At 34.7% G+C, this 25286-nt stretch overlaps 2 protein-coding genes across 2 annotated transcripts; one reads left to right on the forward strand and one right to left on the reverse strand.

Moving 5' to 3' along the window:
• Positions 1–1011: 1011 nt before the first annotated feature.
• plekha8 (pleckstrin homology domain containing, family A (phosphoinositide binding specific) member 8) lies at positions 1012–19383 on the reverse strand. Its single transcript, XM_051132483.1, has 13 exons — positions 19247–19383; positions 18742–18858; positions 18237–18392; positions 16812–16942; positions 16392–16550; positions 16225–16265; positions 16036–16139; positions 15657–15942; positions 13050–13135; positions 10440–10498; positions 8066–8267; positions 7871–7932; positions 1012–4949 (listed from the first exon to the last, which is right to left on the reverse strand). The coding sequence occupies exons 1-13, from the start codon at positions 19284–19286 to the stop codon at positions 4752–4754; spliced, it is 1641 nt and encodes a 546-aa protein (XP_050988440.1). The 5' UTR covers positions 19287–19383; the 3' UTR covers positions 1012–4751.
• Positions 19384–21190: 1807 nt separating this feature from the next.
• fkbp14 (FKBP prolyl isomerase 14) lies at positions 21191–24185 on the forward strand. Its single transcript, XM_051132491.1, has 4 exons — positions 21191–21531; positions 21839–21990; positions 22104–22231; positions 22721–24185. The coding sequence occupies exons 1-4, from the start codon at positions 21335–21337 to the stop codon at positions 22877–22879; spliced, it is 636 nt and encodes a 211-aa protein (XP_050988448.1). The 5' UTR covers positions 21191–21334; the 3' UTR covers positions 22880–24185.
• The last annotated feature ends 1101 nt before the right edge of the window (positions 24186–25286 follow it).

Raw genomic sequence — 25286 nt, forward strand, 5'->3', positions numbered from 1 at the left:
AGGTCTGTGCTAAGACAATCATGCCAATCAACTATCGTGGGGGCAGCCTTGGTTGGCGTGACGTCACACTGACAAGAAGCTGAGAATGGCTTGATTTGAAAAAAGGGGGTATTATAAAGATAAAAAAAAAAATACCACTGGGTGTATTTTTATAGGGTGGTTGTGTACACACACTGCCAACACACATTTATGTTCAAACAACATGTAAAAGTGAGTTTTGCATCCGATGAGCCCTTTAAGACAATACATTAAAAATGGTAAGACACCAGTTTGCAATATCATGCAGCAAAACAAGCTGTTTTGTACAGCTAAAAACAGCTGGAAGCAGATGAGACTAAAAGCCATACACATTCAGTTTACAAATGGCCATGCCAACTCTTACAGGAAAAATAAGGTAGATAGAGGGTTTACACTTACATCACGTCAGTTACCCGGATGCTCGGTCATACTGGCAATACTCGGATGTAAACAACAGTATGGACTGCACGGTTAATGTACTACAGAATACGTTTTTCTTCTAAACCACTGAAAAAACGTGTGGAAGCTGCAAAATCATATAGAGAAAGATCGTAAGCAGGAAAGGGTGCAATATTTTGACAAAGCTAAAAGGTGGAAAAGATACTTACGAGCAGTATTAGTTAGGATGTTACCCTAATATTTCACCTACCAGACTGGAAATGTTAAGAACAAACACGAATGTTTTCAAGATTCTTGCCTTGGAAATCCTGGTTCAGTTTGGCCAACCACAAACACATTTTGTTCCTCAGACAGTTTTTTGCACTCTTCTTCTTGATTTGTTATAACTTTTGGTAGTCTATACTACTCCAAATTTGTTTCCCGGTCCAACCGATTAGTACAGCCTAAAACATGACAATAACTGACCATTTTCAGTAGCGATAATTAGCTAAACATGCAAGTTTCGTTTGGTTCAGTGGCATTATGTTCAGTACCGTCAACATGGTCAATTGATGACAGGCCATGAAAACACTCTATAGTGTTACCACAGCTTTACAGTGATAACGTCAACAATATTCATTACGCCATCCAGTAGGTAGGCACTGAATAATTTCCTCAATTTATTCGAAGAATCTTGATTCATTTAGGAACAAAACATCACTAGGGATCATTCACAGAAAATGCATTTTTGCTTTTAAAAACATTTTTTAAAATACTGTCATGTGCATTGCAAAAGACGCGAGACCTTAGCTCAAGTTACATACGTCACAGTCTCACAAAGCAACGCAGTGGAATGCATAAACTGTGTAAACTCAATATTAAATTGTTGTTAAATGAACTCATGTACAAAAGCTTGTGTGATATTGCTTAATCAAAAATAATTTACTTTCTACTTGGCTGGCTGAAATCTAATAAACATAGTAGACCTCTTCTTCCAAGAAGCTTCCATTCAGGTCACTGGAAAACTCTGTTCATGGGCCAAGAAGTTTTTGATAGAGTACTGGGGGTGTTGCAAGAGGTTAATTTGGCATCCAAGTGGCAATTCCACCGTGCCGCCTGCCCAAGATGTTCTCCCGAATGTTTTCCCATCATCCCCTGGAAATGGATGAAGCAACGCCGCATAGGTAAAGTGTTTCCATCAAGTTTGGAATGCAATATTGCTTCTCTCAGAACTGTTGTGACGCCCATTTAAAATAACTCTGTACGATTGTAGTAGTATATTTATTTACTAGAATACATTCTCAAAACATTCAGAGCAAACCACTGCCTCTGGTTATTTGGTGTGTGTTCTGACAAACAAAAACCTCAGAAAGCGTTTTCCCTCTATCACACATGCACAAGTGCATGTAAAAACAATCCTTCTATTCTTGGCCCTTATTATTGAGTCTAGAGATCATCCTTGTTGTGGCGAGAGTATCCCAGCAACCACATCCAGATATTGAAGGATTGAGTTTCATAACAACGATGTCACATTACTTGTGTCTAAAATGGTCACTTGAATGGATAATGCCTGTTATTGGTCACCTAATGACTTTGAAAATACAAAACCCATCTATTTTGCATGAAATTTTGCATATTTTGTGAATAAAAAGATTAAAAACACTGCAGGCAATTCAGTATAAATGACATACAATTTAAAAATTACAAATACATATAAAATGCATAACATGTAGACACATTTTAATACTAGTGAATGACAATATGGATCCTGTGTGCTATTCCTTAATGCTGCTATAACAGAGCTCTGCTTTTCAATTAAATTTAAAGGGATAGGTTACCCAAAAATAAGATATTTCGAAAAATGTTGGTAACTAAACAGTTGATGGTAGCCACTGACTTCCAAACATATATATTTTTTCCATACTATGGAAGTCAATAGCTGTGTCAACAGATTTGTTACTGATTTGTAACATTCTTCAAAATACAGTTGAGGTCAAAAGACATAGACCTTGCAGAATGTGCAAAATGTTAATTATTTTACCAAAATAAGAGGGATCATACAAAATGCACAAAGAGAAAATAATTTATAAAAATGGCCCTGTTCAAAAATGTACATACACTTGATTCATAATACTGTGTTGTTACCTGAATGATCCACAGTTGTTTATTGTTTTGTTTAGTGATGGTTGTTCATGAGTCCCTTGTTTGTCCTGAACAGTTGAACTGCCTGCTATTCTTCAGAAAATTCCTTCATGTCCAACAAATTCTGTGTTTTTTCCACATTTTTGTGTATTTGAACCCCTCTAACAATGACTGTATGGTTTTGAGATCCGTCTTTTCACACTGAGGACAACTGAGGACAATCTAAAAAATACATTTTGCAGATGTAAATGCAGACGTCAAATAGACGTATCTGAGATGTACGTGTGCTATCAGGTGAGGGACTCATGCAACTATTACAGAAGGTTCAAACACTCACTGATGCTCCAGAAGGAAAAGCAATGCATTAAGAGCCGGGGGGTGAAAACTTTTGAATTTAAAGATCAGGGTAAATTTAGCTTATTTTGTCTTCTGGGAAACATTTAAATATCTTCTATAGCCTCTGAGGGGAAGTACTAAACAAAACAAAATATGACAATTAGGCAAAATATGCACACATATTAGGAAAAATGCACACATCTTCATTCTGTTCAAAAGTTTTCACCCCCTGGCTTTTAATGGATTGTTTTCTTATGGAGCATCAGTGAATGTTTGAACATTCTGTAATAGTTGCATATGAGTCCCTCACCTGATAGCACACGTACATCTCAGAGACTTCTATTTGACGTCTGCATTTACATCTGCAAAACTTATTTTTTAGATAGGACGTTTCCTATCAGATGTCAAATAGACGTCTGTTAGATGTCTTTAAGATGTTTATGATTTAGAATGTATGTAAAACTGACATCTTACAGATGTATGTCAGATGTATGTACACAGCTGATGCTTTCTAGATCAAGTAATCTTGCAGACGTACTATCTGGGAACTATTTTTTACTACTATTTTTCTGAAGAACAAGGGACTCATGATCCGTCTTATTTTGGTAAAATTATTAACATTTTGCAGATTCTGCAAGGTGTATGTAAACTTTTGACTTCAGCTGTATCTTATTTTGTGTTCAACAGAAGAAAGAAACTCATACAGGTTTGTCAACACCCTCACTTAATGTCTTATGTAGAACATAGAAGATATTTTAAGAAATATCTCAGCATTTATAAGTCATACAGGTTTGGAACACCATGAAAAATCTGACATTTACAATGTTAGGAAGGCATAAAGTCAATGGTTCGTCTAATTTTAGTTTAAAACTTTGTGGAATGCATTTAGAATCAAATGTAAACCTAAGAGAACAGTCATCCTCATATTATGTGCTAATCATTTAGTAATCTAAATCTGACTCATTTTGAAATATAAAAACAAAACCCATGCAACGTAACATGCACACATTAGTATCATTCATATGATTTGAGAGTAAGCATAGTTTGATACTTACAATAAAATCAACAGTTATAATTAATATTCATTTAAATAAGTCAATAAATAAAGTCACTGAGGAAATATCATGACATCTTTCCTTTTGTAGAGGAAATCTCTCTGCTAAATCATTAAATAGAAACTCTCCTTTGGTCCCTCTCACCAAGTCTTAAACCACTGTCAATGTGTTTAAACTAAGATTATGCCACTGCAAAAATAGCCCACCACAGTATCGGTATACTTAACATAAGTACTTGGTTTTACAAATACATTGCATGTTTATCCGAATCCCCAAAAGTCGCCAAATAACTTCTTAGTCTTGTGCTAGTCTAAAACGAGTGAGATGCGAGTATCTGAACAAAGTAATGTGATATTTCAAATGAGAAGAAAAGCACATGTGCAGTTTTGCTGTAAATAAGGATACTGCGACTAATACTTTCACTGCCAATACAATACCTTCAGCTTATCTGCCGTTTGTACTCTCATGCCTAAAAGTGCATGAAAAAACACAACCAATGTCAACAAAACACTTGATCACGCCACTGAAGGTTTCTAAAAATATAGCTGTTCCCTGAAAACACTTGGAATCACACCCTGCCCCCTTCAGCTAGCATTATTTTGATGCGGCCGGTAAAATTTTGCAGGGATGACTTACTAGAGTCTGCAGATGCCACATTATCCAACATGCTAGTACTGAGCCTTGCTCTCACAGTAACCTCCCTGTCTTCTTCAATACTAACTTTGGGTTTGGTTACTGTAGCGGAAGTTACACTTCACCACTGAAACCGATGAGCTCCGTCAGAAGCAAGCTCTGTTCGCTGTGCCGGTGAGTTTGTGTTAGTCACACGACTTCGTCTGATTCCAAGCCGTACTCCTCATAGAGAGCATCCAGGATGGACAGCTGATTCTCCATGGCAGGCAGGTAGACGTCCAGGTCTCGATGCATGCCGGTCATAAAGCCTTCCTTCAGCTCATCGCCTTCATGAGAAACCAGAGCAGCCATGAAGCCCTCATAAGACGGGGCGGCCCGTAGAGCCAGCTAAAATGAACACAAACAGAGTCAGAAAGGCCTAAGGGGGGTTGAATGTATGATTTGTTAAGTTTTTCCAAAGCTGTATATTACTTATTTTCAATGGAAGACATAAGGACATTTTTTATGGCGGCGATAAGAATAAAGTTGAAATACTAAAAGAATGAAGTCGAAATGTTTCGAGAATAAAGTCCAAAAAACTATGTGAATACAGTTGCAATGTTTCGAGAATAATGTCGAAATACTATGAGAATAAAGTCGCAATGTTTCGAGAATAAACTTGAAATACTATGAGAATAAAGTTGCAATGTTATGTGAATAAAGTCCAAAAAACTGTGAACACAGCTGCAATGTTTCGAGAATAATGTTGAAATACTACGGGAATAAAGTCGCAATGTTTCGAGAATAAACTCAAAGTATTACGAGAATAAAGTTGCAATGTTACGTGAATAAAGTCCAAAAAAACTATGTGAATAAAGTTGCAATGATTCAAGAATAAAGTCACAATGTTTAGAGAATAAAGTCGAAATGTTTCAAGAATAAAGTCGCAATGTTACATGAGTAAAGTCCAAAAAACTATGTGAATACAGTTGCAATGTTTCGAGAATAAAGTCACAATGTTTAGAGAATAAAGTTGAAATACTACAAGAATAAAGTTGCAATGTTTCAAGAATAAAGAATCAAGAATAAAGTCAAATGTTTAGAGAATAAAGTCGAAATGTTTCGAGAATAAAGTCGCAATGTTACGTGAATAAAGTCCAAAAACTATGTGAATACAGCTGCAATGTTTCGAGAATAATGTGGAAATACTACGAGAATAAAGTCGCAATGTTTTGAGAATAAAGTTGCAATACTACGAGAATAAAGTCAAAATGTTTCGAGAATAAAGTCGGAATACTACGAGAATAAAGTCGCAATGTTTCGTGAATAAACTCGAAATACTACAAGAATAAAGTTGCAATGTTTTGAGAATAAAGTCACAATGTTTCGAGAATAAACTCGAAATACTACGAGAATAAAGTTGCAATGTTACGTGAATAAAGTCCAAAAAACTGCGAATACAGTTGCAAAGTTTCAAGAATAGAGTTGCAATGTTTCAAGAATAAAGTCACAATGTTTAGAGAATAAACTCGAAATACTACAAGAATAAAGTTGCAATGTTTCAAGAATAAAGTCACAATGTTTAGAGAATAAAGTCGAAATGTTTCGAGAATAAAGTCGCAATGTTACGTGAATAAAGTCCAAAAAACTATGTGAATACAGCTGCAATGTTTCGAGAATAATGTGGAAATACTACGAGAATAAAGTCGCAATGTTTTGAGAATAAAGTTGCAATACTACGAGAATAAAGTCAAAATGTTTCGAGAATAAAGTCGAAATACTACGAGAATAAAGTTGCAATGTTTTGAGAATAAAGTCACAATGTTTCGAGAATAAACTCGAAATACTACGAGAATAAAGTTGCAATGTTACGTGAATAAAGTCCAAAAAACTGTGAATACAGTTGCAAAGTTTCAAGAATAGAGTTGCAATGTTTCAAGAATAAAGTCACAATGTTTACAGAATAAAGTCGAAATGTTTCGAGAATAAAGTCGCAATGTTACGTGAATAAAGTCCAAAAAACTATGTGAACACAGCTGCAATGTTTCGAGAATAACGTGAAAACACTACGAGAATAAAGTCAAAATGTTACGAGAATAATGTCGGAATACTACGAGAATAAAGTCGCAATGTTACATGAATAAAGTCGAAAAACTATATGAATAAAGTTGCAATGTTTTGAGAATAAAGTCGAAATACTATGAGAATAAGGTCGCAATGTTATGTGAATAAAGTCGCAATGTTTCGAGGATTAAATCACGTTTTGAGAATAAAGTCAATGTTACGTGAATAAAGTCGCAATGTTTCGAGAATGAAGTCGCAATGTTTCAAGAATCAGGGCGAAATGTTTCAAGAATAAAGTCGAAATGTTTCAAGAATTTAAATAGTAGAAATTAAAGTTACAATATTTTAAGAGCATAGCCCATACTGCACATGCAAATGGCCCGGATTGAGAGCACCGGGAGAAGTTGCCAGGTCACTGGAATTTTTTTGAATACTGTTGTGCCCAAGTGGCAAAAAAAAAAAAAAAAGTCAATTTAATGGACTTGCGGAAATACTACGAGATACTACAAGAATATGATATTTATTAACAGACTGAACAGGAACAACTTCTTATCCTAACATCAGCTCACACACCCAATCAACATGTCTTTGGGTGGTGCCGTAGCTTTCTTATTTAACCCTTTTTAACACTAATAAAATATGCGGGATTATTAGCAGAAATTATGCCATGTGTTATACTCGTGGGGACAGTATGCTTGGAAATAATATTTCACATCTTTGATTACGTTTGTTATTTATAGTTCGCCAGCCCCCCAATAGCAATAAGCTTTGTGCTTTTGGTACTTTTAATATAAAACAGAGTCTCAGCTTTCAAAATCATTTTTATAGCGAAAACTATGTGTCTAACAATAATGTGTTTTTCAAGCTCTTTAATGTGGTGGGGCAAGCCACTGTTTTCTTTGTGTAAATTCCGCACTAAAATGCCGTCATAATTTTTAAAGGGATAGTTCACCCAAAAATGAAAATGCTGTCATTAATCACCCTATTTTTGATTTCTTTCTCTTGTAGCTTCATAAAATTACGCTTGAACCACTGATGTCTCATGGACTATTTTTATCAATGTACTACCTTTCTGGGCCTTGAACATGGTAATTATGTTGCTGTCTTTGCAGGGTCAGAAAGCTCTCAGATTTCATTAAAAATATCTTAAATTACAGGTTTGGAACAACATGAGGGTGAGTAATTAATTAACATGAAGCGACACTAGGACATCAGACAAATGTTTCTTTAAATTAGAAAAACAGCATTCTTATCACAACACTTACTGCAAAGACACCTCGAACAACCCATCCGTGATACTGTCGTAGTGTCTTTCCATATGCATTATCTGAAAGAAGAAAAAAACTTTCAGCAGGAGACATTACAAAACACTGATAACAACATCCTAGGTGAAGGACAGTTGTTTGAACCAGGTGTTATTTTCTTTTTTGTTGTTTGAACTATTTGATCGTGTGACTTACTAAGAGCTCCTTGGACATCCTTCATCCCTTTATTGATTTCAGAAAGGAATTCTTTGAGGAACTTTAGTCCACGTTTAAGCCACAGCAGCGCTTCTGTGGCTGAGTTGCGCACCTGTGCCACCTCCGTCTCCACCTCATGCAGAACAATGCTCTGCAGGGTGGGGAAACTCTCTGGATCGGACACTACCTTCTGCTGGATTTTCTAATGGAGCAAATAGGGAGGATCAACTCACAGACCAAGCTATTGTGCCCTCTAGTGGTTATGGTGACATCCCAAATAAATACAAAGACAACAAATGTTGACCCTGTTAAACACTACAGTTGACCAACTCTTGGTAAAAACTTCTAACTCCTAAAACCATAATTCATATACCATAATATGCAAGGTAGCTCACTACAAACCAGTCTGAAAGTCATCAAGAGCATTACACCAAATGGTCAAACACTTAAGAGAAATATTTGCTGTGACAAAAATAAAATGTTATTTCTAAAACATGATGCATTCTGATTCAGTTTGGTTTGATTATACTGGTACAATTTAAAATTAATTACACTAATATGCTAAAGACACAAATACACATTTGTGGAATGTATAATTTGTCTACACTGGATACCAGTGACACAACGCAATAAAAGACAGTCGAATCAATTATACAGTGTGAGCATAATTATTAGGCAACTTCATATTCTGGTCGAATTTTTTTCCAAGCACATTTTACTTATTGTAAACCACATCAATCTTAATAACAAAATAATTAATAATTTTGTATTTAATCATTTATAATTGATACATAATTGTCCTTGAAGGCTGAAGTGAAAAACTCCTTATATGCAGGTGTGCATAATTAAGCAACTTTTCTTTTACAGATAAAATGAGCTTTAAAAAGAGATTCAACTCAGACTGAAAAATCAAAAATTATTTTATGCCCTAAATTAAATTATTAAATTATTAATTATGACCACTGGACAGCAAAATGCTCCTTGGGTCAACAGGGTCAGAATAAAAAGGTGGTAAATAAAAGACAACTGCAAAAGAATTAAGAATTAAGGTGAAGAATTAGGTACGAAACCATCAGGATTTAGTCTCCACGCCACCATTTTCCAGAACTGCAACCTACCTGGAGTCTCCAGAAATACAATGTGTCAGATTCTCAGAGACTTTGCTTGGGTAAAAATAAATCTTAAAAAAATGAACCTCACTTAATAAGAATAACATGCTGAAATGTTCCATCTCTGCAAGACAGACTTTTCAGGATAGGAGTCTAAAAATGAACTCCTAAAACTTATTGCCAGATTCTAGAAGATAAATTCTTTACACAGTGGTACAAGAAGATGTGGTGCTGGTCCTTCAAGAGTCATTCTTATCTATATTATAGACTTATCTGTCTATAAAGATCAGTCTTCATGTATTTCACAAAACGTCATCATGTTATTCTTATTAAGTGAGGGTCATTTTTTAGGATTTCTTACCCAAGCAAAGTCTCTGAGAACCTGACAGCTTAAACTTCTGGAGACTCCAGAGTTGGTTGCAGTTCTGGAAAATGGTGTCGCTGAAGACTACAGGGTTCCTGAATTCATCACATTAATTCATAATTCTTTTGCAGTTAACAAGTGTCTTTTCTTCTCCACATGTTTTCTGACCCAGTGAGCATTTCCTGTCCAATGGTCATGTCTTAACTTTGCACATTCTAGTATGGTATTCTTCTCATTTAATAATTTTTGAAGGTGAATCTCTTTTTTGGCTAATTTTATCTATAATAGAAAAGCTGCTTAATAATTATGCACACCTAAATATACGTAGTTTTTTTTACTTCTAGCGTTCATGGACAATTATATATCGCTTGTAAATGATCAAATACAAAATTATTAGTAGTTATTAAGATCGATGTGGTTTGGAAAACAAAAAATCAGAATATCAACTTGCCTAATAATAATGCACACACTCTAATCAGTGTTGTTGTCTACACTGGATGCGGTACAGTGCGACATGGCAAATCCCCGACAGTAAACTGATGCCTCGTTGTGTTTGACGGACTGACACACAAGTTAAAATGATTTGCAACGGTCGCTTTGTCGTGTCCAGACTTTAGATGTTGCGGTACGGCATTTGGGACAACTGTTCACAGGATCAATATGTTTTATTTTTTTCAAGACTTTTAAGAAAGAATTAAATGGGTAATACATTTACCCATTTACCCATATTTTACAGTAATTATTACAGATGATATTAAATGTTATTATAGAATCTATCATCTGTAAATCCAATTTATAATACGTTGTGTATTATTTACAGTTCTTACTTTTTAAAAAAAAAAGTAAAAAAAGAGGATACAGTGAGTGTTAAAAAATGTAATTGCTTTGATGTTACACTTACCTTAATGTTTCCCACAAAATCTATTTTTACTGGAGCAAAGACAGTTGGTCCAAGCTTGTCTGAGGGGAGAAAGTCTTTGTAAGTACTTTGTTGGTTAAACTATAATTTTCTGCCTAAACATACACTATTGTTTAAAAGTTTGGGGTTAGTAGATTTTTTTATTTTTTGGAAAGAAATTAATACATTTATTTAGCAAAGACTGATTAATTAACCAAATGTGACAGTAAAGACTTAAAGGAGAAGTCCACTTCCAGAACAACAATTTACAAATAATGTACTCACCCCCTTGTCATGCAAGATGTTCATGTCATTCTCTCTTCAGTCGTAAAGAAATTATGTTTTTTGTGGAAAACATTTCAGCATTTTTCTCCATATAATGGACTGACAATGCGCCCCGATTTTGAACTTCCAAAATGTAGTTTAAATGCTGCTTCAAATGATCCCAAATGCGGTTGTAAACAATCCCAGCCGAAAAAGAAGGTTCTTATCTAGCAAACCGATCGGTTATTTTAATAAAAATAATACAATTTATATACTTTTTAATGCCAAATTCTTGTCTTGTCTTACCCTGCCTGGACTGTTTTTGTTCCTGTTCATGACAGTTAGGGTCTCATGTTCTCCCTCAACTTCGAAATCGTCCTGTTTTACCTTTTGAAATGATTTCTGAAGTTGAGGGAGAAAATACGGTCAGAGTTTTTCGACATACCCTAACTGTCTTGAGCCAGAATACACAGAGTTCAAGGACTGCAAGGCAAGACAAGCATTTGAGATAAAAAAAAAAAAATTAAAATTGTATTTTTTTTAATGAAAATAACCAATTGTTTGGCTAGATAAGACCCTTCTTCCTCGGCTGGGCTCATTTACAGCTGCATTTGGGATCGTTTGAAGCAGCATTTAAACTGCATTTTGGAAGTTCAAAATCGGGGCACCATATCAGTCCATTATATGAAAAAAAAAAAAAAATGCTGAAATGTTTTCCTCAAAAAACAATTTCTTTACGACTGAAGAAAGAAAGACATGAACATCGTCGATGACAAGGGGGTGAGAAAATTATCTGTAAATTGTTGTTCTGGAAGTGGACTTCTCCTTTAACATTATAAAAAAAAAATAAAAAAAAATAAAAAAAAAAGATTTCCACCAAATTATTATGCAACGCAACCATTGTCCATATTGATAATAGGTTATGTTTTTAAGCACTAAATCAGCATATTAGAATGATTTCTTAAGGATCATGTGACAGTAATGGCTCCTGAAAAATTCAGCTTTGTCATCACAGGAATAAGTTACATTTTAAAACACATTATTATTATCAAAAAAAAAAAAAAAAAAAAAAAAAAAAAAAAAAAGATTTTTGTATTGTAACTACATTTCTCAATTTTACTATTTACATGATGCGGTTTAAAAATAGTTTGCACTATTTATTGAAACACAGCCCGGGTAAGCGTAACAGACATGACATGAAATCATACCAACCCCAAATGTTTGAACGGAAGTGTAAACATATTGGTGAGAGTCACAGTAACTGCGCAGCAACAACATGCTGTGTTTCGCAAATTCAGTTTTTTCATTTAATTATTTGTGAAGATCAATGCTTGTTGGAAAAAAAAAAAAAAAAACAATTCATGCCAGTTCATGTGCAGTCCAGTGATCTACCTGTACACAAATCTGCTGTATTTCAGATGTGCAAAAAAAAAAAAAAAAAAAAAAAAAAAAAAAAAGGTAATTGTGACTTTTTAATCTCACAATTCACAATTTTTTTTCTCAGAATTGAGATATAAACTCACAATTGTGAGTTAAAAAGTCAGAATTCTGAGATACAAACTCATAATTCTGACTTTTTTCATGCTATTCTGACTTCATTTCTCAGTATTATGAGATGTAAACTCGGAATTTCAAGTTATAAAGTCCAATTCTGAGGAAAAAAGTCTGATATGTTCTCAGTATTGCGAGTTCATATCTCACAATTCTGACTTAATTTCTCAGAATTGCATGTTTATATCACTTTTTTTAGAACTAATTGTAAGTTTATATCTCACAGTTCTGTGAAAAAGTCATAACTGTGAGATAAAAGCCACAATTACCTTTTTTCTTATTTTTTATTCAGTGGCAGAAACAGGCTTCCATAGACTCCCAATAAGACTAACTGGTGCCCCTCAAAGAAGTGCATGACACCCCAATCACCTGTGTTATCAGATTGACAGCTTTTTATGCTCTTATGAAGAAAAGTGACAAAAAGTAAAGTAAATCTATTATATAATTGATTGCTGACACAGATTTTCTTGTTTTTGCTCTGGTTCTTGGTCAGATACTCACTGATCTGCCCCAGTATAAAGACATAGCAAAGCATGCATGACCATGCCTGAGGAGAATGAGGAATTAACTGTGCAGACTAAGAAAAAAACAAAAAAACAAAAAAACAAATTTAAGAGCACATTATGAACCGACACATGCACGGAGTGATAAAACCACTGTCCCCAGTAGCATTTTGCAATCTTTAATAAGCGCAACACTAATGAAAGCAGAGAATGAGACAACCTGGACTGACGGGGAAAGAACCAAAGCAACGAAAGGGCAGAAAAGGAAGAAAGAGTGAAAGATAGAGTGTCCTACCTAAAACTGGTACTATAGCATAGCAAGAATCCAAAAAGGCTTGTGTGGGAATACCACTGTCGTCCTCCAGTATTATATCACTAAATCTACAAGAAAGAAACCACAGACATTCAGACAAGGACAATACATTAGTATACATGTCAACAAAACATTTATTTGATGAAATAAGACACCAATACAAAAGCAGGCATAGCCAAAGCAGAAGAAAACCAGTTTGAAGCATGCAGTCCTTAAATAAGAACAGCACACATTAAATACAGGTTTTGTAAATGCGATTACACGACATTCACACAGCGATATAATACTGAAAAGGTTTCATATTTGAATACTGACACGCTGCTTTGATAACATTTTATATTACTGGTTCAATTTAATTTAGTTTCAGCCCAATAAAGGCTGCTGAACAGATTAGCAGCTACGTGTTGACCTCATTATTACATAAAAAGAGATGAAAGAATTATGTATAGCAAAAAAAAATCTACAAACCCTCATCAAAGGCTGGGACTCATTTTGAGCGACCAAAAGAAAACACACCATGATAAACATTCAATCATGAACCACTTGTTTTTACATGAAGAAATCACTACTTGAAATGTCACTGCAAGACATTTAGTTTATTGTTTAGGAACTTTCCACAAACAAGGTACAAATAAAAGTCTTTCCAGCAAGGAAGGTGCTTGACCATTAACTTCTATTTAAAGGATTAGTTCACTCCAGAATTTAAATTTCCGGATAGTTTACTCACCCCCACATCATCCAAAATGTTCATGTCTTTCTTTTTTCAGTCGGAAAGAAATGAAGGTTTCTGAGGAAAACATTTCAGGATTTGTCTCCATATAGTGGACTTCAGTGGGGATCAACAGGTTGAAGGTCCAAATTGCAGTTTCAAGGCAGCTTCAAAGGGCTAAACATGATCACAGCCAAAGAATAAAGGTCTTATCTAGCGAAACGATCATTTTCTTTGTTTTTTTTTTTTTTTTTTATATACATATTTATTTTTCAGCTGGGACCATGTAGAGCACTTTGAAGCTGTATTGAAACTGCAATTTGGACCTACAACTCGTTGGTTCCCTTTGAAGTCCACTATATGGAGAAAAATCTTGGAATGTTTTCCTCAAAAACCTTCATTTCTTAAAAACATTTCATTTCATTTCTTTTCAACTAAAGAAAGAAAGACATGAACATCTTGACATGAGGGTGAGTAAATTATCAGGAAATTTTCATTCAGGAGTGAACTAATCCTCTAAGGAAGTCAATTTACATTTTTTTTTTTTTTTTTTTTTTACTATATTTCAGTTAAAAAATTATTTTATTTATTATTATTATTATTATTATTATTTTTTTTTTTTTTTTTACTTGTCTTCCTGTAGCCCAAAAGATTACTTCTTGGGTGTCACAGTTTAAAAAAAGAAAACTTAACAATTGGTAACATGATTTCCCACAAAATGTGGAGCACAGCAAAACATAACATGACTGGACAATTCATTTGGATTTTTTACACTGATTTTAACTACAAGTAATTGAATAGAAATTGAATAATATGTCAAAATTCTACAACACTGTTGCATTTTTATGAGAAGGTCAAGACCTTTGTGGTGGAACACTTCAAAACTATCTCTATTTTAAGGTGGGTCCAGATATTTTATATATTTAAAGCAAATATGTAGACATGTAATGTTAAAGAATTGTTTTTCTAAAAATTCTAGTCTGGTTGTCTAAAATTTCTGTGTATACGGCTAAAGAAAAATTATGGGACACTAAAGTGTACCCTATTTGTAGAAAGTGCCTTTTACATCACAGTTCAACCAGGTGACACAGGTACACAGTATAATGGTCTGTCTTATATTTGTCCTAAAAGAGCGCAAAATTTTGCACAAGTAACAAAAGCACAATCTTTTATTTAGGCGGAGCTACCCTGTTCAAAGTGACAAGTATCCACCTTATTTTTTAATGCGGAAGTAAGCTGTTTTCTGGTAATGTGTTAGACGTCCAGTTCATAATCCACCATAGGGAAATAACGAGAAGAATATCGAAGTGCAGTAAACGGTGAAACAGTTTGCACTACAAACCAGTGTGTTCATAACCAGTTTGCAATATTAAGCAGCAAAACGAGCTTTTAAAATAGCTTTAATTTAGCTGCTTTTTAAAAAAAGCAGCTAAAAATAGCTGGAAGTGGATGAGACCGGAAGCCAGACAAAAAATTTACAACTGGCTGCACCCACTCTTATGGGAAAAATAAGGTGGATAGTCAACGACAAACAGTCTTGTCGCGTGTCATAGACTTCAACTAAAGTGCATTTCTGTCAATGCGTTTTTTGGGTTTTTTATGAAGTTCAGAATATTCCTTTAACGTGGAACAGACCGCCTTGATCGCAAGTCACTTTATCGCGCTGCACCTGGTTACTTATAACCATATAGTGCCTCAATTGAGATTTTTACTGAAATGCTGACCTTACATATAGCAAATTTCTGTAAACAAATCCTAAAAGTAGTGTTAGCTTATATAGCTAATTTTCAAATCAAAAACAAGATTCTGAATAGTGTAAATGTGTGCAGTACATTCATCATGTTCCCTCAGAGGATCACAGCAACAGAGGCGCCTCATACCTGTGGCTCATGGTACTGAAGAATGTGTCCACCTTATCTTCCTCTTCCTGTTTATTCTCAGATTGAGGCTCATTCACTTCCAGGTCAGCCTGGATTTCTTCAGTGACCTCTTCTTTGTTCTGTGTAGGGCTCGGTGAGACTTCCTCTTGTTTTTTTTGGGCAAGGTCTGCTTCTTCTGTCGGTTTGTCCTTTTCCTCTCCTACAGATTCTTCAGGGTCCTCTGTGCTTGATGAAGAGCCAATAGGAGGCTCCATGGGCTCCTTTTGGTCTTCCATTAAACCACTTCCTAACAGAACAAGACAGGAAATGATAGTTGAGCTCTGGCAAATATTGCATGTGTAATCAGTTCTGAAACTGACTGACTTAATGTCTGGCATACCTGTATTAGATGTAGGCATGTCTTCTTGAGGAGATGGAGGTGGTTCGTTTTCTGGTCCACTGTCATGTGCTGATGTTCCTGAGATGTTTGTTAAGTCCTTTTGTCTGCATAACACATATTTTAAAAAGATTAGAAAAAAACAAAAGCATATCTGACTCACAAGAGTACATTAATATGATCTCAACTCACTTTTCTCCTGGGTGCTGATTTCTTGGATCAACAGGTTTGATCTATGGAAAAAAAAGAAACATTCTATTTTAGGTTCTACAATACTAAATTATACTAAATTATACAATACTAAATCTACAACAGCACAATCTTTTGCATTTAACATTCAGTGATTATATTTAATCTACCTTCTGAGGTTTGATGGTAGCCACAGGAGGAGAGCCTGGAGGGGTCCGACTCAGAAGATCTGGATTGAAGGTCCGGCTAGCAATCTGCATACACTCCTCCAGAGTCTTCAAGAAGGTGGTGCATGTGGACTTCACTAGATTTCCAGTCTCATCCCCTGCCTTTAACCCACACATACCAAAACTAAATTTAGAATTTAGAGTTGCTTGACCAGTCTGACCAGTCTGACCAGTTTAGGGTCAGACCCCTTCCCCCCCCCCCAACAAATTAGAATGATATTACAATTCATTAGTGCACATATTTAACAATCCATATTGATGTTTGTCCAGCTTGTATATTGTTTTATTGCATGAATGTCAACTATGTCCTTGAAAGCTGCAGTAAGCATAGCGTAGGTTGACTCAAGACACACACTCCCTTACCTCCCCCAAATCAGCTGTTGTCTCTGCTACAGAACTTTCTTGAATTTTGTTCACTTGCTGAAGGAGAAGGTCACAGTAAAGCCTTAGCTCAGACATTTTTGTTTTCAGAGCCTCTGTGTTTTCCTGGAGCTCTGAGAAGATAAAAGAGACTATTGTTAACATTCATTTTCTTCATAGACTTGGATTGACAGCTCTTTGAAAAACTGTAAAATGAACATCATGACTGGAATCATGACGAAATCAGTTTAACATTAGTAACACAGTTTACTGCAATTGACATACATACATACATACATATATATATATATATATATATATATATACACTACCAGTCAAAAGTTTTTGAATAGTAAGATTTTTAATGATTTTTTTTTTTTAAAGAAAACTCTTCTGCTCACCAAGTCTGCATTTATTTGATCCAAAGCACAGCAAAAACAGTAAATATTTTTACTTTTTAAAATAAATGTTTTCTATTTGAATATATTTGTATATATTAAAATGTAATTTATTTCTGTGATTTCATAGCTGAATTTTCAGCATCATTACTCCAGTCACATGATCCTTCAGAAATCTAATATTCTGATTTGCTGCTCAAAAAACATTTATTATTATCATGTTGAAAACGAAGTACAATTTTTTAGGTTTCTTTGATGAATAGATAGTTCAGAAGAACAGCATAGAAATAGAAATATTTTCTAACATATGTTTATTATCACTTTTAATTCATTTAAAGCATCCTTGCTAAATAAAAATATTAACTTCCATTAAAAAATTTTTTTAATTGTATAGTGCTACAAAAATTGTTACAAAAGCTTTGTTTTTTCAGTTAAACACTGATATTTGGATCCTTCTATTTATCAAAGAATCCTAAAAAACATTTTAAATATTGGTAATAATAATAAAAAATGATTATAATGATTTCTGAAGGATCATGTGACACTAAAGACTGAAGTAATGCCTGCTGAAAATTCAGGTGTGTAGTTTTTACTGCATTTTTGATTAAATAAATACACCCTCAGTGACCATAACAGATTTCTTACAAAAACATTAGTACTTGACCCCAAACTATCGTCCTAAACAGTAGTGTATATTACATTTACAAGGGGTGAGAACCAGAAGGGCGTAAGTGACATTTTGGGTGAAATGGAGATATGTATATCAAATGAAAGCTCTTGATGAGCTCTTTCTACTGTCAAAATAGTGTTGTCCATGAGTGTACAAATTTTTATTCTAAACGACTGAACACAAACACAAAATCAGATCAAAATATGTTACTATATTTTTTTTTTGGCCCTCAAGTAAAGTTGGTGAAATGTCACTTACGCCTTTCTGGTTCTCACCCCTCGATTATTATATTTCACTATCACATTAAGACAAGTCAACTGATTGAATATCTTTTGAATTACGACAGAAATGCAACCTCACCCTTCTCTCTCTTGGTCCGGTTGTCTGTGAGACAGGCTTTTGCAGTCCCTAATGCCACAAGCCATTTCTGTCTCTCTGCTGCATTAATCGCCCTGAGATAAAAGTATTGTTCTCCTGGAATGATCAGATCAACCCTTGTGAAATCCGACGGGTGAACTACAATGGATAGAGGGAGGACAAAGAAAATAGATAAGCGAAACATGAGATCAGCTACTATAGTTGTAATACACTATTTGGGTGACACTTTTGGCCCTGTTAAAAAATAAAGTCTTTTCACATTCGCATTTGTTTATTTTATTAATCTAATCATGTATTTAACAGTGAACACACAAGTCTGCTCCTTTCAAATAAAAATCAGCCCCGGGACATAAAAGTTCCCAAAGATGAAGACACATCCACTTGCGTAAGCATGTGTTATGATATCCTGAAGCATAAAATGAATAGCTGCCTGTGATGTAATAGTTATTAGGTTTCCTGCTCAGGTTGAGGATAAACTTTTCCTTACCCTGTATTTCACACACAGATATTTTGATGCTGCCCTTGCATCCTTTCCATGCATCTTCTTGCGAGTCATAGTAAGAAAGAGTGCCTCCCTCAAGAACAAACCAACGAGGCTGCCAACCTTACAAGAGAAACAATAAAGCAATATGACATTTTTTACTGTAACTGACACATGTAACAATGTATTTGATGACGTTTGAGTTACATGAACATGATACGGTTTGACTTGTTCTTCCAGTCAGGAGGAGGCTTTTAAATAGCCATAGTTAGAAGTGAATAAAACAGAATCAGAATATAAGACAATAACAAACTGAAAAATGGTTTTATCACATAACATGTATGTGGATGAGTTGGTCTCAGCTTTGGAAAAAAATACCAGCACACACAGAGCTAAAGAGGATGATGGCTTAACTTCATTTATACACTACTTGAGCTAGCAAACAGGCTAACTGATTTACAGACTTCTCTAATTTACGTCACGTAAATTTTAACTACCGCTGTATACATACCGCTAATATAGTTGGTCCATTTATAGAGAACTCCCTCCATGGTAGACCTTCTCTTGACAATTCATTACTTAGTCGTGGCAAGACTGAGCCCTACACACAGCCTCTTTGAGAAACTCGAGATAATTCTTAACTACGACAACTACATGCGAAAGACGCAAAGTGACTGCTGGGAATTGAGATTACGCAAACGACTGGCGTAAAGGCTTCGAGAATACCAATCCATGTGATCACAGAAGATCGGCCCACGTACATGACGTCTGTGGGATTTTCGTTTAGCGAACCTCTCATTGGATACGCTCTGAGTACATGGGCGTGGTTGTGCTGAGACTATGTGTGTAATGTCCAATGAAAATTAGATATTTAACGTGAAGGCTGGCCTTAAAAAATCTGACCAATAATATTTCAATGTTGTATTTTAGGGTGGTAACGTTTACATTGGGAATCTGGGAGTGTGATTTGAGGTTCGCGAGTCGGTTCTTTCGAACAGTTCATTTTAAGTGAACATACTTAGCGAGTCTTTTACTTAATTGCGTTATGATATCCCAACGTGGCATGTTACATTCTCTAAATTAAGCGGTCGTTTCTTATTACGTTTTGTGATGAATTAAAGTAATTTGCTAATATCATATTTCACCTCATGAAAAAAGTAATTTAGAATATATACTACCAGTCAAAAGATTTTTTTAATGTTTTTTTAAGTCTCTTTTGCTGACCAAGCCTGCATTATTTGATCCAAAATACAGCAAAAGCAGTAACACTGTGAAATATTTTTACTATTTAAAATAACTGCTTTCTATGTAAATATATATTTTAATATGCAATTTACTCCTGTGCTAAATTTTCAGCATCATTATTTTAGTCTCCAGTGTCACATGATTCTTCAGAAAACATTCCATTATGCTGATTTGCTGTTCAAGAAATATTTATTGTTGTTGTTGCTGTTATTATCAATATAAAAATATAAAATATATAAAAGTTTAGTTAAAAAAAAATTGGATTCTTCTATGAATAGAAAGATTCAAAGATCAACATTTATCTGAAATAAAAAACTGAAACAAAAAGCTTTTGTAACATTATACACTATACCATTTAAAAGTCAGTATTGTAAAATTATTACTTTTATTTAGCAAGGATGCTTTAAATTGCTCAAAAGTGATGATAAAGATATTTATAATGTTACAGAAGATTTCTATTTCAGATAAATACTGTTCTTCTGAACTTTCTACTCATCAAAAAAAAAAAACTGAAAAAAATTGTACTTTTGTATAATAATTATGTTTTCAACATAATAATAAGAAATGTTTTTGAGCAGCAAATCAGAATATTAGAATGATTTCTGAAGGATCATGTGACTGGAGTAATGATGCTAAAAAAATTGACATTTTAAATCATTCAAATAGAAAACAGTTATTTTTAAATAGCAAAAATATTTCAAAATGTTACTGTTTTTGCTATACTTTGGAGCAAATAAATGTAGGCTTGTTGAGCAAGAAACTTAAAAAAAAAATGAAAAAATATTTACTTGTTGGAAATATATAATTTGTATGTTTATAAACAATACTACAATTCATGATCTCTTAAAAAAAAAACAAACAACAAAAAAAAAAAAAACATGTAATGTAATGTAAGAACCTTATGTCACTTGTATTTACAGAAAAATAGCCTAATAAAATTCATGATCTTTTGACTAATAATTTCGCGAGTTTATAATAAAATTTATGTAGCCGATTTCAGTAGGTTATACAATCAGTCACAAACATGTCCAGTACGTTTTATTTGTAACATTTCTGCTGTCTACTACTGTGAACACTGAACAATCTTGTTTCCACAGTGAACTGCTTAGACCAAGAATTGTTCAGACCAGTTTGTGAACACTTTCAACCGATTCACTGAAAAGAGTCGACTCAAAAGAACGACTCGTTCACGAATCGGACTTCCCTGGTTTGGGAAAGACCCCCGTAGAAATTTCGCTTGCCACGTAGTCGCAGCTGCACAACTTGTAGTTTAGGAAGTTTTATCAGAGCCTTGTGCATGAAACATCAGCTGAACAGTTAGAGAGTATTAAACTGTTTTTTTTTTTATATTAAGATGATTCCAGAGTTGTGGACGTGCATCTTTTCTGCATTATTCTTTTACGTGCATGGGGCAAAACTTCCGGAACCTGAGGTCAAAATAGAAGTTTTATACAAACCTTTCCTTTGCCATCGTAAATCCAAATACGGAGATATTCTTCTGGTTCACTACGAAGGCTTTCTGGAGAGCAATGGCACAATGTTTCATTCCAGGTGACAATGCATGTTCACACACTAAATAGCCTACACACTGCAAGAACAGAACTGATTAACCAATCCCTGCCTTTTTCACTAAGAATGCATTGGTTAACTGTCAACATGTGTTTGTTGTTGCTGAATATACAATGGTACTAGCTTGTTGCTGTCTGGTCCAGATCATTAGCTGGTCAGCTGCCATGATCCAAAAACCAGCTTAGATAGAGACTAGATAGAAACCACCATAATAGAAACCACCTTTGTTATTCAACAGTTTGCATGTCTCTAGCCTTTAATACTAATGTGCATGTCTTGTAATTGGCAGCCGCCATCATGGAGACAAAAACCCTGTTTGGTTCACGTTGGGGATCCGTGAGGTGATCAAGGGTTGGGACAAGGGTCTTCAAGGCATGTGTGCAGGGGAGAAGAGGAAACTGACCGTCCCTCCAGCTCTTGCGTATGGCAAAGAGGGCAAAGGTGTGCCAGCAAGATGCATATGCATAAAACATTTGAAGAACTTTAGTTTTCTCCACCTTATGATATTGAATTCACATTAGCTATACTGACAATGGGCTATGCTCTGTTCTCAGGTAAAATCCCTCCAGAGAGCACTCTGATCTTTGACATCGAGATCATGGAGATCCGAAATGGGCCTAGATCACATGAGTCCTTTCAGGAAATGGACCTCAACGATGACTGGAAACTTTCCAAAGCAGAGGTTTGTTGAAACAACTGCTGATGCACAGAAAGCAGCTGTCCATCAAGCATGAGATTTATAACACGCACTTAAAAATAAAGGTTCCAAAAGTGTGTTTTGTAGCAGTGAAGCAGAACAACCATTTTAGGTTCCTCAAAGAACCTTTCATGGAACATTTCTTTGTAGTGTAAAGAATATTTTAATAACCCGAAGGACTTTTTTCCCACTATAAAGACCTTTTCGAGCAATAGAAAGGTTATGTGAATGTTAAAGGTTCTTTGTAAAACCATCAACATTGCCAGTACACTCTTAAAAATAAAGATTCTTTATTGGCAACAATGGTTCCGTGAAGAACCTTGAACATCAGTGGAACCTTTCAAATGCAGAAAAGATTCCAAAAATGGTTCTTCTATGGCATCACTGCAAAAACACCTCTTTGGAGCCTTTATTTTTCAGTGTAAATTATTTCAGGGAGTTATTTAGGCTATTCTAAACACCTTTGTGTTTTAGGTCAAAGAATACCTGCGTAAAGAGTTTGAAAGACATGGATATGCTGCCAACGACACCCATCATGAAGTAATGGTTGAGGACATCTTCCAAAAAGAAGATGAAGACAATGACGGATTTATATCAGCTCGGGAATTCACCTACAAACATGATGAACTGTAAACACTTCACACTCCTGCTTAACAGCATCAATGTTTACCTTCAAAGAGATTCCAGTATTTTTTACAGCTTGTCAAGATCATTTCATGTCATGTTACAGTAGATCTACACAGGTTTCCTGTTATCTACAGGTCATGTCTGTAAGTTATTTTTTATTTTTTAGATTTTTAAAATACACTCAGGTGGTGGAATTTTTGAGCCGTTTATAGTATTTGAAGATTGTAGGCCAAAGTGTTGAATTCTGCTCAAAGAGAATGTTTGTATCCAAAGTGCCTGTTGACTGAAATATTGAACCTTTCAGAACATTTCAGTGCTGACTTTATAGTATGCGTGTCACTTTTTCAGATGAATTATGCAATAATGTTTAGGTCAATTTGTCTAGAGTAGCCTGTAAATGTTTACTTAAAGTGAATAAAGTAAATCAGTTCTGTGCTGCTCATCCCTGTTGACTGTAGTTTTATACACCATCACTAGAGGGAGCTCTGGTCCTCTGAATCTCAAATGTCTCACATACAGTACTCTTAAAAAATGTAGTGTTTAATAATAACAAAACAATTGAAAACGATGAGACGCTCAGTGAAAATGCAGTCAATTGGCCTTTCACTGATAGATGGCATAGTCATCTTCACACACCTACATAATGCAGATGACTAGCCTGTGGTGTGTATAATAATTTGCATACAACAGCATTTACTCAGAGTCATGCTTAACAGCATTCCATTCTTTTACAATGGCATTACACAGTTACATAATCTGTTGTAAAATGTGCCGAGTTCCATTTGAGTTTGCTCCAGTGGATCTATCACATCACGTTGGATAAACTAATAACTTCTCAATTGTGCATTATTCAGTAATGTGAATCAAAAGGGTATAAATGTACATCATATCCTTCATCTAAAACGTTTCCTTTAAAACCCCCTTTTTACAACAATAAATAAGAGACTTTTCTGGAAAAAATAAAGCAAACAGCCAAACAATAATTAGAACAAATGTCTTTCTTTTTGCAGGCAAATAACTCAGCGTCTCTAAGATCCTTCAGCCGAGACAAATTCCAAGTTACTGCAGAATGTAACAGGTGTCATTGTCAGTTACTGAAACTTAAGTCAATGGCTCCACCGAAGGATGGTTTTCTTCATTAACATCCTCGCTACACTGCAAGCGAACGACTCAACGCGACAAAATTAGAACGTTCTACCAACAAGTTGCTTGACAGATGGACTTCTTAAGATTCCATCCACAATTCCAGAAGACGCGTCGCCCGCTTGCAGTGTAAACAGCTTCATTTATTACAAAAACAGCGTAAATAACAGGCTAGTTACTTTGCTGCAGCAACGTTTTTGTCATAGAAGTTGTTCTCGGGCATGGTGACCCGCACTCTTCGTTTCTCCTTAAAACGGCCAGACCGTGAAACTGTCCAATTTCTCCGGCAAGTGTGCTCATTGAAGGAAGGCCCCAGCTCAGAGTCGTCGTAAGTCTCGTTGCTGATCAGATTGCCGTTGTTATTGTCGCTGCCGGTTTGTATCACTGACTTCTTGTCCGCATTTCCAAAGTCCTGCTGGCTTTCCTTAAAATGGTTCTTGTTTTTTCCAGTTAGGTTTTTCCACCAGGAGTATCTGTCTGCCATGCTGTCTAATTCTTCGATTCTCACTGAAATGCATATTATTAACGTTTATAAAACGTTTACAAATTTTATGTGCACTTTTTTGTGTTTTTTATGCATAGGCTATATATTTTAATTATAGTCTATCTATCTATCTATCTATCTATGCATAGGCTATATATTTTAGTTACAGTCTATCTATCTATCTATCTATCTATCTTTCTTTTATACATAGGCTATATATTTTAATTACGGTCTATCTATCTATCTATTTATCTATCTATCTATGCATAGGCTATATATTTTAATTACGGTCTATCTATCTATCTATCTTTTATACATAGGCTATATATTTTAATTACAGTCTATCTATCTATCTATGCATAGGCTATATATTTTAATTACGGTCTATCTATCTATCTATCTTTTATACATAGGCTATATATTTTAATTACAGTCTATCTATCTATCTTTTATACATAGGCTATATATTTTAATTACGGTCTATCTATTTATCTATCTATCTATCTATCTATGCATAGGCTATATATTTTAATTACGGTCTATCCATCTATCTATCTTTTATACATAGGCTATATATTTTAATTACAGTCTATCTATCTATCTTTTATACATAGGCTATATATTTTAATTACGGTCTATCTATCTATCTATTTATCTATCTATCTATCTATGCATAGGCTATATATTTTAATTACAGTCTATCTATCTATCTATGCATAGGCTATATATTTTAATTACAGTCTATCTATCTATCTTTTATACATAGGCTATATATTTTAATTACGG

This window comes from Labeo rohita, chromosome 16 (assembly GCF_022985175.1).
Source record: "Labeo rohita strain BAU-BD-2019 chromosome 16, IGBB_LRoh.1.0, whole genome shotgun sequence".
NCBI lineage: Eukaryota > Metazoa > Chordata > Actinopteri > Cypriniformes > Cyprinidae > Labeo > Labeo rohita.

Coding starts and splice junctions, on each gene's coding strand:
- fkbp14 (XM_051132491.1), top strand. CDS start 21,335: ATGATTCCAGAGTTGTGGACGTGCATCTTTTCTGCATTATTCTTTTAC. Junction 21,532..21,838: donor GGCACAATGTTTCATTCCAG/GTGACAATGCAT, acceptor TGTAATTGGCAG/CCGCCATCATGGAGACAAAA. Junction 21,991..22,103: donor GTATGGCAAAGAGGGCAAAG/GTGTGCCAGCAA, acceptor CTCTGTTCTCAG/GTAAAATCCCTCCAGAGAGC.
- plekha8 (XM_051132483.1), bottom strand. CDS start 19,286: ATGGAGGGAGTTCTCTATAAATGGACCAACTATATTAGCG. Junction 16,551..16,811: donor CAACAGCTGATTTGGGGGAG/GTAAGGGAGTGT, acceptor TGTGGGTTAAAG/GCAGGGGATGAGACTGGAAA. Junction 13,136..15,656: donor TTCAGTACCATGAGCCACAG/GTATGAGGCGCC, acceptor TCTTTCTTGTAG/ATTTAGTGATATAATACTGG.